Source organism: Diadema antillarum, unplaced genomic scaffold, assembly GCF_040938485.1.
Source record: "Diadema antillarum isolate AM-2024a unplaced genomic scaffold, OU_Dant_1.0 seq00001273_RagTag, whole genome shotgun sequence".
Taxonomy (NCBI): domain Eukaryota; kingdom Metazoa; phylum Echinodermata; class Echinoidea; order Diadematoida; family Diadematidae; genus Diadema; species Diadema antillarum.
Genome location: NW_027272054.1, coordinates 169,326 through 186,719, shown reverse-complemented (window position 1 = coordinate 186,719; position 17,394 = coordinate 169,326). Strand labels below are relative to the sequence as shown.

At 41.3% G+C, this 17,394-nt stretch overlaps 2 protein-coding genes across 2 annotated transcripts in view; both read right to left on the bottom strand.

The window, feature by feature from the left end:
• The window catches only part of LOC139745510 (gamma-butyrobetaine dioxygenase-like), a 38,134-nt gene extending 37,863 nt beyond the window's left edge, over positions 1-271 (bottom strand). Inside the window, exon 1 of the mRNA XM_071655899.1 lies at positions 84-271. Within this exon, the coding sequence (XP_071512000.1) occupies positions 84-271 (188 nt within the window). The remainder of the gene's footprint in view (positions 1-83) is intronic.
• A 1,638-nt stretch (positions 272-1,909) lies between these two features.
• LOC139745508 (craniofacial development protein 2-like) lies at positions 1,910-3,309 on the bottom strand. The gene is made up of 2 exons (XM_071655898.1): positions 3,214-3,309; positions 1,910-2,485 (listed from the first exon to the last, which is right to left on the bottom strand). The coding sequence occupies exons 1-2, from the start codon at positions 3,307-3,309 to the stop codon at positions 1,910-1,912; spliced, it is 672 nt and encodes a 223-aa protein (XP_071511999.1).
• Positions 3,310-17,394: the final 14,085 nt, after the last annotated feature.

The window sequence follows — 17,394 nt, the reverse complement described above, 5'->3', positions numbered from 1 at the left end:
GGGTTGGCTGCTCTAGCTTTCCGCATCTGGCGTTTGTGCTCTGCCTGCTTGACGCGCTGCTCCTCTGCTCTACGGGCCCCTACAGCAATAGCGTGGCGCCAGGAAGGGCAATCTGCGGCAAGTGTCTCCCAGGACTCGGTGTTGATGAGAAGTCTTTTAGGTAGAACTTCAGGTTGTCTTTGAAGCGCTTCTTTTGTCCTCCCACCTTACGCTTATTCCCATCAGCGAGTTCTCCATAGAAAAGCTTTTTCGGGATGCGGTCGTCAGACATGCGGGTGACGTGGCCTGCCCATCTCACCTGGGCCTTGCGGATTTTGGTAATGATGCTAGCGATGCCTGCCCGGCTTCAGTACCTCTGTGTCCGGAACTTTATCCTCCCAGCGGATGCGAAGGAGGTTGCGGAGGCATCGCATATGGAAGTGGTTGATTTGCCTCTCATGTCTCCGGTACAAAGTCCAAGTTTTGCAGCCATAGAGAAGCGTGGTGAGAACAACTGCACAGTAGACTTTCAGCTTTGTTGAAAGGCTGATCCCTCTCCTCTCCCAAACATTTTTTTCTGAGTCTCCCAAAAGCACTACTGGCTTTAGAGATCATGTTGTTGAGCTCAGCATCAGTTGTGACACAGTTGGAGAGAGTGCTGCTCAGATAGGTGAAGATCTTTGCTGCCTGGAGAGTCTGTCCGTTCGCCTGGATTTGTGGTTTGTGGTACTGGTTCCCTGGAGCTGGTTGGAACATCACCTCAGTCTTCTTGGTGCTGATGGTAAGGCCAAAGTTGTCACAGGCTGAGGAGAATCTGTCCATCTGCATCTGCATCTCGTCCTCACCATTGGCATTGAGTGCGCAGTCGTCAGTAAACAAGAAGTCTCTGATAACGGTCTCCTTCACCTTCGTTATGGCCTTCAAGCGCCTAAGATTAAAGAGCTTACCACCCGACTTGTACCTAATGTTGATGCCAGGTTCGCAGTCTTTGAAGGCGTCTGAGAGCATTGCCGAGAGCGTCATGCTGAATAGTGTAGGGGCCAGGACACAACCCTGCTTGACTCCATTTGTCACTGGAAAGGCATTGGAGTCATCATTATCAAGAACTTTGGCAGTCATCCCATCGTGAAACTGGCGGACAATTGTGATGAACTTCCGTGGGCAGCCAAACTTTCCCATAATTTTCCAGAGTCCCTCACGACTAACCGTGTCGAAGGCCTTGGTCAGATCGACAAAGGTTGTGTATAGGTCACGATGCTGCTCAATGCACTTCTCCTGAAGCTGGCGGGCAGCAAATATTATGTCAGTGGTCCCTCGACCTGCACGGAAGCCGCATTGACTTTCAGGGAGATGACCCTGCTCCAGATGTTCCAGTAAGCGATTGAGGAGGACTCGGGTCAGGATCTTGCCTGCTATAGACAGGAGGGAGATGCCTCGATGGTTGTCACAAGCCTGGCGATTTCCTTTCCGTTTGTAGATGTTAACAACTGTAGCATCTCTGAATTCTTGTGGTAACTGTTCTTTGCTCCACATGGACTGGTACAGCTTGGTGAGCTTAATGAGGGTGATTGGGCCACCCTTTTTGTACACTTCAGCAGGGATGGAATCAGAGCCTGGGAATTTCTCACAAGACAGCTGTGTGATGGCTGTGTCGATTTCCTTCTTTGAAGGGGCCACATCAAGCTTGAGATTTATGGGCACCTGGGAAGGCGATTGATGCATGACTTCATTGTTGATCTGGGGAAAGCTTTGGATCTCATCGGCCTTGGCACTAAGCCAGGAGTCTTTCATGTGGCGTAGTTTTGCTTGGACCTTGCAGCGAGCCTTGGTGAATGCAGCTTTCTTTGCCATGCTGGAGGGATCATTCTGATGTAGACGTAGAAGGGTGTGTTTAGTATCTAAGAGCTCCTGAATTTCTGTGTCGTTTTCATCAAACCAGTCTTGATGGACCAAGGCATTCAAGGGCGACAGAGTGAACAGCATCCCTAAAGGTTGCCCACTGATCCTCGATGCTAGACTGGTTTAGCTGAAGGTCTGCTAGGTGGTTATGCATGTGTTCTTGGAAGTCTTGCAGCTTCATGGGGTCTTTGAGATTGTTGACATTCAGTCTCTTTTTTACTTTCTGGCCCTGTGGCCTTCTCTTGGGCTGGATTAGGAGTTTCATCTTTGAAATGATCAGGCGATGATCCGTCCAGCAGTCAGCACCACACATGGCCTTAATCACTCTCATGTCCTGCCTGTCCCTCGCCCTGACGATCATATAGTCAATAAGATGCCAATGCTTCGAACGAGGGTGCATCCATGAGGTCTTGTTCCGAGTCGGTAGTCGAAACATGGTGTTGGTGATTACTAGGTTATGAGAGGAGCAAAATCTGAGGAGGAGGAGGAGGAGGTGCCCGTTACTGTTACAGTTTCCAATGCCATGTTTTCCCACTACATTGTGCCAGGCATGATAGTCGGCCCCTACTCGAGCATTGAAATCACCAAGGATGATGAGCTTCTCAGACTTTGAAGAAGCGATGAGAGAATCAAGTTCCTCATAAAATTTGTCCTTGACCTCATCCCCGCAGGGTTTGTCATGGTCAGAACATAGGCACTAATGATGGTTGCACTCGTCTTCTTTCCAAGTGGGAGATGCATTGACATCAGACGGTCATTGAGTCCCACAGCTAGGAGTGCTTGCTAGTTTCTGCACGTGGATGGGTTTGACAGCAAATCCAACACCAGCCTTCTTCTCTCTTTACTGCTACGTCCACTCCAGAAGAATGTGTAGCCACCACCAATTTCAGTTAGCTGACCTCTCTCTGCTAACCGTGTTTCGCTAAGAGCAGCTATGTCAACATCGTAGCGAGCCAGTTCTCTGGCGACCAGCGCAGTGCGTCTCTCTGGCCTGTTTGCTTTCGTGTCATCAAGTAGAGTTTCTCACATTCCATGAGTCTAGCTTGAGCGCTTTTGTTTTCATTTTCCTTGTGTTTCGACCGCTAGAGGGGGATTCCCGCCAGCCGTGGTATGCTGGCCAGGGTAAGATGAGGCAGGCTATGTTTAGGGCACCTTTTCTAGCTCCGTCCTCTTGCTGAGGAGGCGAGCTGAGCGATCCTCAAGAGGGCTGCTCGGTCGCTCAGAAGGCTGCCGAACTTCACTGCTGCCTCGGTCCAGTGAAGAGCGACCACATGTCCTGAGCCGCCTGTGTGTAGGTTTACGACTACCTGACTACAGCTCCCAGTGTATCCGTACCTGCTGCTTCACCGCTCCCTTATCGCCACAGGACTTGGAGTGGGGCCTCTTAGGCGGTTGGCTGGCATACTTGTCACCTTCCGGCAGCTCCTGCATCCTGTCTCGCCTCCAGCCGTCTCGACTTCGTCTTGCCACTGGATCCGGCGTCTCAGGACGAGAGAGTGAGGCTGATCCTGCGCAAGTCTCCTTCACTTTAATAAAAGTTTAGCGCAAGTCATGGCATCGCCAGCTGGTGCAGGTAGTAACATGCTGGTTGTGCTCATTCTATAACTATAGGAGGGGCGGGGGAGGCACATTTCAATTTTAATGTCGTTGCTTACCATGGCATTGACCTATACAGGGCCTACTTTAGCAGCTGTTGGCAGGAGATGATTGTGATCGACAAAATCTCTGTTTGGATGGGTTTTTTTTCGGGAGTATAGCGATCTAAAAAAATAGTAGAAAACATATGGAATATAATGTCTTATTTATAAGCATTTAGATTTTCATGAAGTGATCCCGCCAGCAATGTTGATGAGTATCATAAATCAACGAGACCCACACGATAGGTGAAGAGACTAGGCTGTCGTGAAGATCCGTTGCATGTTTAACACTGTATGATTCTACAATGTCAACGAATGTTTAATGTAAACGCATTCGTTTTATTCTTCTATATTTTTTTTTTGGTTTTCTTGTGTTTTTCGTCTCGATGTTGATAGTAAGAAAAATAAACTAACATAAGGTCACTGCTTTTAAATACATTACACGCCTGAAAGTCAATTTAGTGTTGAATTTTTGTCTGCTTGTGAGTGACATACGTAGTGTACTCCGGCTGAGGGCTGAGCAGACGATTGACCTGCAACACTGGGCAGAAGCCGCTCTTTAATATGGTCCATTAATTTGTCTGTATGTACAGCGCTGTATAATGAATTGTTAGTCAGATTGTGTGTATAGGCGAATGTACTCCTCTGGCAGTCTTTTCCTCATTAGGCAGTTTGCTCTTTTAAAGTTGATTCAAGGGTGAGTAGGCCGCTATAAAAGCCAGGCCTCCCGCTTTATATGGCTGCCTGCCGGGTTGATATAGACCCCTGCGAATCTGATTCAGTTCAGCTAGTTTTAAAGCATTCCATGTTCAATAGAGCACGACAAGATTCACAAAGTGTCGGCATTATTATGGTTATAGTCAAGTCCAATGGCGGGGAAAAGACGTATGAATTAGTACATGCATGATACACTGTCAGTTGGTAGTACACTATAGCATGGCAGAGGAAACATTTTTATTAATTTTTTTAAATTTATTTCATTAAAAAAGAAAGAAAGAAGAAGTAACATATCTTATTTTAAGAAATTGGAAAAAATTAGACAGGGACGTTTTGACTCTTCTGGTTTAAATTACTATCATATTCTTCAATTGACAGTTCTTATAACTTCTGCTCTCTGTAGATCATTTTTTCCCTCATGCATAAAAATGGTTGGGTGTCATTTCGTCCACACCAAGTGCTCATGCTGCAAACAGAAATCTATTTCCCTTTTGGACTGCATGTTTGCTAATTCTCTATTTAAGAAAAAGTAGGAGAAGAAGAAAAAAAGTAATGCGACATGATTCCCCCGGTCCGATATCCTTTTTTAGATTTGTGACATTGTCTGAAAAGAAATGTAAATGTTTGGATTTTGCAACAGGGAGATTTCTTAATGGCTCATCTCTCCTCATGTTGACCATTCTGCCCCCCTATTTTTTTTTATGTGCTCAGACTTACCTCAAAGCAATTGTACATAAAAATTCAGTCAAAACGTAATCAATAAATCTACAATGCTTATACCGGCTACATGTTGTCTACAGTATAAAAAAATAAGTTTCTCTGCACATGACAGAAAAGGTCTTACCTCTAACTCTAGAATCAACTTTTTTTCAGCAATTGAGAGTTTTTCCCCCATCCCATGTTTATAAAACTGTTATGCAACTCTTTGCCATGACCAATAAGATTATACACCCTGCCAACAGTTGGCATTTGAACTTTGTTTCCAGAGTACAAGTGGTAGTTCTAGGAGGTGGGTCATGGGTTTGGAAAAGAATGCACTGTGACATTATAGTTACATTGCAGGCTTCAGCAATGAATTGAAAACTGCAGTATACTATTTATTATCTGCGGATTGAGATTAATACAGATGTTGACCAAACAATCATCAAATGTTTTGGAAATGGGCTTATTTTGAAAGTGCATATATTTCTGTATTAATCATTCTTATGGCTTTTTTAATTGAGGCAGTAAATTATCAATACACTTGTAGCGGAATTGCTACCACTTTTCACGTTTGATGTGTCTCCGGACTCAGTCCAGCATTTTGCACATTCAAGGAACACTGATCATAGGTCAGTGGCGGATCCAGAGGGGGGCGCACCAGGCGCTCCCCCCCCCCCTTTGTTTTAGGTTAAAACAAAAGAAATAAAAAGAAACAAGGCAAGTGCCGAAATGTGTCTCGTCCACAAAATGTATTACAACACATTTGCAAAAATCTAGCTTTGATTGTTTTAAAGTGGAATCAAGGCAAAATGTTAGTACAACAAGAGCTTTGTTAAACAAGAATTATTTTGCAAAGAAAGTGGCCCAAAAAGGAGCATGGAACAGTATATATCAATAATTGTGAAAAAGTCATATGGTTGACAAAAAATGGTGTTAGAAAGAACATGATCGAAAAAAAAAGAGACTGGCCCCTAGTAATTACCTTCAACTTCCCAAGGGACACCTACCATTTAAGTTTGGTCAGGAAACAGACATACCAATCAAAAGTTACGAGTCATAATCGAAACGCACCGTAAAATTCATTGACCCCTGTTTATGACCTTTGACCTTGTGGTTACATTCAACTCCCCAAGGGACAACTACCATTTAAGTTCGGTCACAAACGGACATACCAATCATATGTTATATATGAGCCATATTAGTATTCTAAACGCGCCGTAAAAATTTAACATTGACCTCTAAAAGTTTGTTGACTAATACTGTGACCTTTGACCTTGTGGTGATCTTCAACTCCCCAAGGGACACTTCCACCCAAATTTGGTTACAAATGAACATACCAATCAAAAGTTATGAGCCATAATTCAAACGCGCCGTAAAAACTTAACATTGGCAGCTTAAAGTTCTTTGACCCCTGCCTTTGACCTTAAGGTGACCTTCCTGTTGGGTAATATGTAACTTCACTCTTCACTCCAAGTTTGATTGACATTGAAGCACTCTGTACAAAATTTTTAAGTTTTTGTAGCGTTACGGACGGACGACGGACGGACTTTTGTTTAAATATGGTTAGAAGAAATCTTAGAAAAATACCTTATTTCTTGATTACCCTTAACATATCGATTTCAAATGCAGTTTACTAAGCCTTGAATTACCACTTTGGTAACAAAGTTGTGTTTTTTTCTTTTTACCAGCGGATGGGGGATGGGCACGTGCCCCCCCCCCCCCCCTCCCCCGTATACGCCACTGCCACTGCCTCCCCCTTACGGAACGCGCGCCCCCCCTTTTATCTTTGGAAAGAAGTACAAAGATAAAATGGGGGTGCGTGCGCCCCCTTTAATTCCTGGAATCGCCCCTGCAGTGAAGTGTTACACAGGGTTTACTTTGATGTCATTTTTAATTAACATAATGCCAGTATAAGAGAAACAATAACATCTCTTTATTTAACAGTTTGTTTCGATGATTCAAAATTCGGGGTCAGTTGAACCATCGCTAACTGCGGACTGATTTACAAGTACAGTCAACCTCGCCCAGCATACAGAGTAACCGGAGATAATCCGTCAATGTTCGTGATTTCTGACTAACTTGATAGAATTAACACATGCCTATAATGGATCGGGGCAGTTTCATCTCGACCTTGGCAGGCCTTGTTTGTTTGCTCGATTGACTTGCTTTGACCTGTGCGCCGTTCGCCTATTGTGTGCCATCCACACGACACCGCAAGATACAAACACTAACCAGTAACTGTCTTTCTTATCGCAATATACATTTCTACACGCACAATCAACCATATTGGTAATCATCGCTATACACGAGCTACTCGAAAACTAAGACTGCTTCATACCAAAGCGTTCAAGTTCATAATTATGTCCCCTTTGTGAGCCTTAAGATTAGATTCCTTTCATAAGCTGGTACACTGTATAAATTGTGGAGGTATAGGTAATTTAGATTTTTTTTCATGATTTAACTGGTCACTTCTTTTTAATGGAGGATAATTGTTTTTTTTCCGTGAATATCATTCGGACAACGAAATGATAGTCATCGTTTTTTCTATAGGTATAACGAAATGGGAGGGTATTTTTGAGTGACATGGGGTACTAGTTAGTTGCTAGGTTTTTTGTATTTTGTTTGTTGTTTGTTTTTTAATCTAGGGTGTATTGCGGTAAGATTTCATACAGATGTTAACCATAAGCTGGGCCGGGCTATTTAGGTTGAAGATAGAGCCAGAGGGGGTCTCCCAGGCCCCCCTCTTCCCTCCAGATTTCGGCCGTCGACCGCGCAATCGCGACGAAAATTAGCACACACAATGTCTGTGACGTATTCTTAAAGAAATGTAAGGTTATTTTTTTCAAAAAAAAAAAGGAAGGAATTTATACTAAATTATGCCAATTCATACATAATGATGCATGAAATCAGACTATTTGCAATAAATCACTTTAAAAAGCTAAAAACAGGCACATTTTCGATGCAAATATTCTTTCCAGTGCCATCAATAGAGTGTCATATGTATATATTCATCTTTTTTCATTTCCTAGGTATAAAATGTCTTTGTTTTTTCGACTTGTTTGTTTTTCATTACCTCGGACGAAGTTTAAAAAAAAACGCAGGGTAGCCTCGGGGTAGCAACGGGTGAAGAACCTTCCCCTGTGTCTGTTAATACCCCGTCTAAACAGGCCATAAAACGCAGGGTAGCCTCGGGGTAGCCTCGAGTGAAGAATCTTCCCCTGGGAAGATTGTGCCTGTTAAGACGCAACACAGTGGACAGGCTCGGGGTAGCCGCAGGGTAGCCTCGGGCGAAGTCTTAAAAAACGCAGGGTAGCCTCGGGGTAGCCTCTGGTGAAGAATCTTCCCCTGTGTCTGTTAAGACGCAACACAGTGGACAGGCTCGGGGTAGCCGCAGGGTAGCCTCGGGCGAAGTCTTAAAAAACGCAGGGTAGCCTCGGGGTAGCCTCGGGTGAAGAATCTTCCCTGTGTCTGTTAAGACGCAACACAGTGGACAGCCTTGGGGTAGCCGCGGGGTAGCCTCGGGCGAACCGCCGGAGGATACCCCGCGATGGTGTCTGTTAAGACGCTCGCGGGGTGAATCTTCCCCCGAGGCGTCACGTGACCAGCGAAATCCATGCACAAAGTCTCCCTATGTATTACTAGTAGCACGACCAGACGTATTGGGTTTATGTGTAATAATAGTAATAGTAATAATAGAGTTACAGATAATCCCGCTTTTGATGTTTTACATACAAGTTTAAAACACTATACATCAGATACATGTAACACTGGCATTGATATGAGCAATAGCTGAAGAGAGTACAATTTTGTTTGAGGTAGTTCGAAAATGAGAACATTCAAAGATTCATATTATAGACGTGTGAAATGTTTTTTTGTAACACGTCCTACAAGTGATATGTAAACAGTCGTAACACTCCTCGAGTTCCAAGGGTTGCTCAATATATTAATAGACGTGCTCTGATAAAAACATATGGTTGATTTCATGACTTCTTCTCTCTTTACTTCTCTTTTAAAAATCATTATGAAAAGACAAAAGAAAGGTGATTTCACAGTAAACACATCGTACGGAAACACAGTTTGTCTTATAAAAAGGCCCATATTGAAACGCCTCGGTAGATACTAGTTCCAACATTCCTGTGTCAGCAGTATACACACTTGTACATTAGTACTCAACCACATGCTAGTGCAATTCAATTCAATTCAATTCAATTCAATTCAAACTTTATTTCATTTTTCGAAAAGAACATAAACATTTCACTTTCATTAGTAACAGAGAATAAGGTTACATATTCAAAACAAAGTAAATTGAAAAGAGAACATAATTGTGGAACCTTGGGGTAACAAATAATGTTGTAATGAAAATTGACTGAAGTGATATAGACGATATAACATTACACAAAATATCGAAAAATGGAGGGACCCACTAAAAGGCAATGCTTGTAGAATGTGGGCCCCTCAGGTACAGAATGTCAATGCAAAAAGGGGAAAAAAGATCGGAAATAAAGTCAGATTTAAAAAAAAAAGGTCTGGAAGCCCAATAAGAAGACAGAGTAACGGACAGACACACATACACAGGCGAATGAACATTAAACGAGACTGAGACGACAAAACTTGTGAAAGGGGACTTCAATACAAGACAGAACGAGACAAGGTTGACATAAAAGGAAGACAATACAGCGGACAGAAAGGAAAAACAGATCCAGCGATCCTCGACAGAACTATGTCGAAAAAATATTGGGATGCGAGGAAGGGATACATAAATATGGAAAAACAGAGAGAAATAGATGCGGAGGTACTACAAGTAGAATTGAATCTACTCAGTATGAGTCTCAGGACAACAGGGACGAGAAAATATGTGAGAGTATATTATTGGTAATCAAAATTCTTCGGAAAAAATTAAGATGAACCAACAGGCTGATTCACTTCTGTACGAACATAACATTGCAATAAAAACAACTTTAATCTCCTTTTAAATGAAAATAAAAAAGGTGAATTTCTTATGTCATTATTCAGAAAATTCCAATATGTTGGGCCAGTATAAATAAGTGTGTTCTTAGCAAGAATCGTTCGTAAGAGAGGTAAGTGAAATTCATTGGAACGTCGAGTGGGATAGTCATGGAATGATTGATTTCTTTGAAACATAGAATCGAAAATGGAGGGGAGTGATTTGTTACTGTACGTATACATAAATTGCCCCAAATTAAATAAATACAATTGTACAAATCTTTAATTTTTAGCAGCTTATTTGCGGCAAATAACATATTTGAGTGGGAGGGTATGAAAGGATAACTGATGACACGGAGAGCTTTCTTTTGTAGAAAGAACACTCTATCCAGTAGGTTCTGGTGAGTGTTGCCCCAAACTAAAACACCATAATTAAGATATGGCAATATCAGTGACGAATATAACATAAGTAATGATTTTTGTGGGATATACAATTTCATTCTATTTATAACACCTATATTACGTGAGATTATGTTGGATATATAATCAATATGTAACTTCCAGGAAAGTTTGTCGTCAACAATAATTCCAAGGAATTTAAAATGTGAAACTTGTTCTAAATGAAAATCATTCAAAACTATAGCTGTACTCAAAATATCAACAGTATTACTAAAAATCATATATTTCGTCTTTTGGGTATTCAATGATAATTTATTGGCTCTTACCCAATTATTCACTTTTTGTAATTCAGTATTGACTTTTTGAGCAAGAAAATTAACATCATTGTGGGCAAAAAATACACTGGTATCGTCAGCAAAATGGATAAAGGATAATAGTACATCGGATGCCTGGCAAAAATCATTGATATAAACAATAAATAATAATGGCCCTAATAAACTTCCTTGTGGAACGCCAAAATTCACTTCTCTTATTACTGAAAGATTGTCTTTAATTGTAACAAATTGTCTTCTATTTCCTAAGTAACTCCTGAACCACTCCAAGGCCTTCCCACGTATTCCGTAATGTGATAACTTGTGGAGTAGAATATCATGATCAACTGTGTCGAAGGCCTTGGAGAAGTCCAAGAAAATAGTAATTAAATGAGAGTGATTATCAATTGCATGAGCCACTTGATCAACAAAGTATAAAAGAGCATGAGCATGAGCAATGACAATGTTGTGCACTTCATGTGAAATGCTTCATTTTCAGCGTACCTGTAATGTGATTGGTCGAGAGCGTATCCTCCCCGGGGAAGGTTTTCAAGCAATGCCTGTTAAAACGGGACACTTTGGCGGTTAACCCGTGTTCTATGAAATTTGTAGAATGCAATCTTCGCCGGCGAACACCCGGGCGCGCCTGGAGGAGGTCTTCCCCGGGGAAGGTTTTCGGGCAATGCCTGTTAAAACGGGGTACTCTGTGTTTCACAGAATCTGTGGAATGTAGGGCCTATATCTTCCCCGGGTACACCCGGGGAGAAGGTCTGTTTAGACGGGGCTTTAGACGCAACACAGTGGGTAGCCTCGGGGTAGCCGCGGGGTAGACCCGGGGTAGCCTCGGGCGAACCGCCGGGGGCTACCCTAGTTTGTAGGCACAAACCCTTGTTGGTTTTAGTAGGAGTCTGCATGTGCCAAGACTAATACACGCACCACTGCACTGCAGCCTCTCCCAATGTTGGGAGAAGCTACAATAAAGGGCCTATGGGACAGTGCAGAAGTGGTGCATATAGTAGTATTAGCGCAGACTCCTTAACGACCAACAAGGGTTTGTGCCTGCCAGTACTGGTGCCTGCAAACTAGGGCTACGCCGCAATGGTGTCTGTTAAGACGCTCGCGGGGTGAATCTTCCCCCGAAGCGTCACGTGACCAGCTCAAATCCACGAACTACTAGTAGCACGACCAGACGTATTGGGCTTAGGTGTATTCACGAACTAGTGATAATAGGTGTTACAAAAAAACCCCGCATTTGATGTTTAATATAATTACAGTAAAAAAAAACAAACAACTATATATCAGATACATGTAACACTGGTATTGATATGAGCAATAGCTGAAGAGAGTACAATTTTGTTGGAGGTAGTTCGAAAATGAAAACATCTAAAGATTCATTTTGCAGGGTGTCAAATGTTTTTTGTAAAAAGTCCTATGTATTATGTAAACAGTCGTTACGCTCCTCGAGTTCTGTGGGTTGCATAATAATAGGCCTAGACGTGCTCTGCACAAAAAACAACTGTGGTTGATTTCATGACTTCTTCTTTCTTTACTTCTTTTTGAAAGATCATCATGAAAAGACATAAGAAAGGCGCTTTCACAGTAAACACATTTTAAGGAAACACAGTTTTTCTATATTGAAACGCCTCGGTAGATACTACAATGTAGTTCCAACATGCCTGTGTCAGCAGTACACACTTGTACATTAGTGCTCAACCACATGCTTAGTGCAATGACAATGATGTGCATGTGAAACTAGTGCTTCATTTTCAGCGTACCTGTAATGTGATTGGTCGAGGCGAGCGTATCCTCCTCGGAGAAAGTATTCGAGCAATGCCTGTTAAAACGGGACACTTTTGCGGTTGACCCGTGTTTTATGGAATCTGTGGAATGCAATCTTCGCCGGTGAACACCCGGGCGCGCCCGGAGAAGGTCTGTTAAAGGCCGTGCACACCTTTCCGGGCAAGCCTTGCGTGCGACTTGCAAAGAACAATCTTTGACTACCCGGAGGTCCCCGTAGATGATTAGCACATGACAGTACCTAGTATGTATCTCAACCGTAGTCGCCCGGAGGTGCGCTCGCATTTTTTTTTCCCGCAACCGTGTTCAGGTCCTGTCACACATTTCCGGGCAAGCTACTCGGGCTTGTTACGTGTAGGGATTTTCTAGCATACCGGACATTCATGAGGGCGGAAAAGGATTTGAGCGAGTCAGCGCATGTGTCTTAGACCCCGTTTACAGTGCGAGGCTCGGCCGCGGCTCGGCCCAGCCCCGCTTCAGTGTAAACGCGCAAAAGGCCAAATGCGAGGCCAAAATTGGCCTCGCTCTGGAGGTGGTCTCCGCTGCGACCGAGCCGCGGCCGAGCCCGGCCTTTTCTACAATGCTTAATCCCTGTTTTTTTTTTCCTTGTTAGATTCAAGAGAAATATCTTCTTTTTTCCATTTAGTTTCCCACTTTGATTGTGTTTGAGGATATAAAGCGATACAATAAGATCAATTTAGTTTTTCTTTTTCATCATGTCCCTCATTGTCTTAAATTGGTCTTTTGTTATCATTGTCATCCTGAAGGTGGTTTGCAAATATATGGCATAATGTCAATTTTTGCAATTTTTACTTTTGTGTCTTGAAAGACAAAAATCAAAGCGTTCACTCATGCATGAAATTTCCCTCTGAATTAGCCTACCCGGTTGATAGCCAAATATGTTTATGACACAATGGTTTTGATCAAAATCTTCTATGAAAAATACATGTTTGTGCTGGAAAAAAGTGTTTACTTTTTTTTTTTGGCTGAGTGTATACACATGAATAAAAATTTGACAAGGAAAGAAAACATTCAATCGACCAAATGGTGAGGGTAATTTCCCCTGTATGCTCACTGAAAGAAAAGAGTCAAGCGCTCATTTCATTATGCTGGACAAATGAAAATAATACATCTGTATTTTATGTTATACGGCTGTAGTTGTATTTCCTGTATTATTTTCATTGTTATCCATAATGACGTCATGAAGCGCAGTACAGTATAGTCTCCTATTTCAGCAATGACGGTACGAAACTTTAAAAATTCATAACTTTTTGATAAATTGTCTGATTTTCTTCAAACTTTTACTGATGCGTTCTGCTAACAACTGCTTTCAGTCCTTATTTATGTTTTGGCTTTGGTTCCCTTTTAATATGCACATGGACTCACAAAAACAGGGCCCAGTTGCACAAAAAGATGCAATCAAACATAAGGCAAAAAAAAAATCAAACATAAGTCAGGTATCAGCCAATCAGAACCGAGTTTCAGAGACTTATACATGTATTTAATTTTCTGATTTATGTTTGATCGGAACTGTTATGCAACAGGGCTCAGATCAATCGTGGAACCTGCATTATTATATATGCACACAGGTTAAAGGGACTGTACAGTACTGGTTGAGGTGAGGATTCAGGTTTATAACATCTTTTGACGAGATAATGAGAAACCTCTTATGAAATATGATAGAGCATGTAATTTCAATAAGGATTCAATGTTTAATTGATTAAATTGGCCTTGAAATGGCCGAGATATAAAAAAAAAACCCGATCCTACTAAAATTGACAGGCCATGGCTTTTATTAGTACATATATCTCTTTGTTTTACGTTAGTTTTAGATACATCAGTCATTTCAAAACCGATTTTCATCAAATAAACTTTTGATTGCCCTTGGAATTGTATGCTCTTTCATTTCATCATGGTTTCTAAATATCTCACAAAACGTTACAAGCTGAATCTTCACCTCAACCAGAACTGTACAGTCCCTTTAATAAGTCATGACATCACGGAAACAAGATAACCTTGGACTGACAAAGCTAAAAAGATACTGTATACCTGTAAAGCTTTGCTCTCTGTTGCCGGTGCATGACTGAAGTGTGTACAATGTGAAGAGCGGGAAACCACGCCGCAGGGATCATTATCAACATGGCGAACTTGTTAATAAACACACTGTTATAGAGGATGGTATTAAAGAATGACATGTAAAGCCAACTTTATTCTCTCCAGGAATGAATTCATGAAAACAGATCACGTAAGAAACAAAAATAGTATTTCATGGTTTGTCAGTTATAATGTAAATACATGTATTGATCATCATATTCAGAGCATTACAACTTAAATTTCATCTCTGGCTCACAGGTATCTTTTCATTTTATGTGTATGTTTGCACCAATACAAGCCAGTGTAACTGGACGGGAACAGAGTAAGAGTATGTAGGCCTATAGTTATCTTCATGAACCCACAGTCAGACTCAACTCAGTGCTGTATGTAAATACGGCACTGTCTTAATTGTACAGACGAGCCCGGTTAGAACCAGGGGCGGCGCAGCAGAGGGGGCCGTGGGGGCTCGGGCCCCCACACTTTTTGTGCACCATACAAAGGAATACATAAGGTGTCATTAGTTTGCCCCCCCCCCCCCCCCACACACACACACACACACTTTTTTCAACCCGGAAGTACGTAAGTGGCACTAAAATGGGAGGGGAGAGAATTTTTTTGCTTGTTAGCTGAAGAAACCCGAAAGTTGACGGGGAGAGATGAGCTGAGGACCTTTTTTTTTTTTGCTTGTTATAGCTCATGAAACCCGGAAGTGGGCCCCCACACTTTTGAAAATACTGCGCCGGCCCTGAGAACAAGATAGTCGGGACGGCGAGAATTTTCTCGTCATAATGAACAAAGTCAATAAGGGGAAAAAAATGACAGTTTTACAGGTAAGATATTCTCTAACACACACCACCAGAATGTATCTGTGTTCATCATCACAAGTTTCGCATTCATTACACCACCACTAAAAACAATCAAAACAGATACTATACCTACATGTATTTGCTTTCTGAAAGATTATGCACACGTTCAAAATTGTGTAGTCTGATATAGAGGCAATCAGAAATAAACCTGAACGTAATTTCTATGCATAAAAGTGCTTTTACATTTCCTAACATGCCACATGCTATTAAAGATATACAAGGATGAATTTGACTGCACAAGTGTTTGCTATAACCCTCCACCATTCGATCAAAAAATATGAAGACAATATTCCATGCAATGGCTTGTTGGTATGTATAATGCATTTGCCATATACCAATCTCACATCTTTTTTTAGGCTACCACATTCAACTTGGAAATTTATCTCAAGAAGGAAGCTAATTCACATACATTGCATTATTGATTGACATCAAACGTAGATATCACCAAATTGTCGAGTACCGGTACCCTCGGATTCAGCATGACATACGTTAGAGGACTCAACATTTTGGCTGTCATTCATATGGGTCCAATGTCCAAGTACCGGGAACATGACTACAACATTACGCGTAAAGAAATTCTCACTAAAGAAAGAAAGATTAAAGCCCGACACCATACCATACATGCTATTGTTGGCAAAATCAATCTGTCCTCAATGTGTTAAAAGTGGAACAAAATCAAATGAAGAGACTGGTGGACTTTGCCATCAAATTTGGACCAGTCCTGAAAAGAAAGATGTGCGATGTAAAGTTTGCATGTTTAAAAAAAAAAATAAAATTCCTATCACATTTTCAATTCGGAATTCAAGTTTTTGCTGACTTTGATATTGACTATATGAGATCCTGCATCACATAACCAACAAAAAGTCGCCAGACATGGATTTTTAGTTACGGGCAAATTCTGAAAGAGCAGACTCCAAGCTTTAAATGATGTATAACTCAATTCAAATGGACCATCCTAACCTAACTAATATTGGTAAGAAAGCACACACTCTGGAAAAGTGTGAACTGATAAAAGAGGCTCAGTAGTACAGGGTCTCTTTAAGCGCTTCAATCTTTACCAAGCCATGCTCATAGCCATGCTGGCTGTGCAATGGATAGGACAAACAAACAAACAAACAAACAAAACAGGATGTAAACTACCACAGCAACAACATGAGGGGATTATTAGATTAGGCTGAAATTGAGCATGCTTTATCAACACATTCTGTCCATGATTAATGCCAACTTTGAAAGCAGTATCATTATCCTTTCAAAAGTTATTAGAGTTGAAAGTGAAGAGGGTGCAACAGGTTTCTAAGAAATTTAAAGGGGCTTCTACAGCATACCTAATCACTATACTCTACAAAAAAGGGGTTGAAGAAAAACTGCTGAAAACCTTTCCCCCATATGTTTAAGATCCAAAACTTACAACTAATGTTGAAGAAGAACTGCTCCTTCAGGAAATAAGAAAAATTCAAGATTGACTTGGTTGACCCGTTTCACCTTTTTTTAATCCTCATTCAATTGGTGCAACTTTTTGTTGGTTTTGTGATGCATGGTCAAATATGGTAAGTTTGATTCCAGTGTGTGATACCTCCCTAGAAATACCAAACTGCAAAAACATGTCCATCAATACTTTTCAAAAAAAATGTCAAAAAAGTAAAACTGTACAAAGAATAGATTCTCCATCATTTACAAGTATAGTTGTACAATTTTGTGAGATAGGGATAACTACTATCAAGAGGACTGAAAATGATGTTATTTGTCTTCAAATTCTGTATTCCCAATCAGCAGAAACCAAATGAATCACATACGTGATATGAACATATTTGCTACTTCAAGAAAATTTGAAAGAGGAGACTGAAGCCTGACAATTTTCCTCATAATAGCTATACTACATAAAGGCATAAACACAACCAAGTGTGTATACAGGACTTTAGTTGCTATAAGCTGATATCTTGGGACATCTTTTCTTGTCATTAGAATAGTGTACAAGAAATCAACAGAAAAACAGCTTGGATTGTGGACAAGAATTTGAAAGATGCAAGCTGACTCTGATAAACTGAGTTA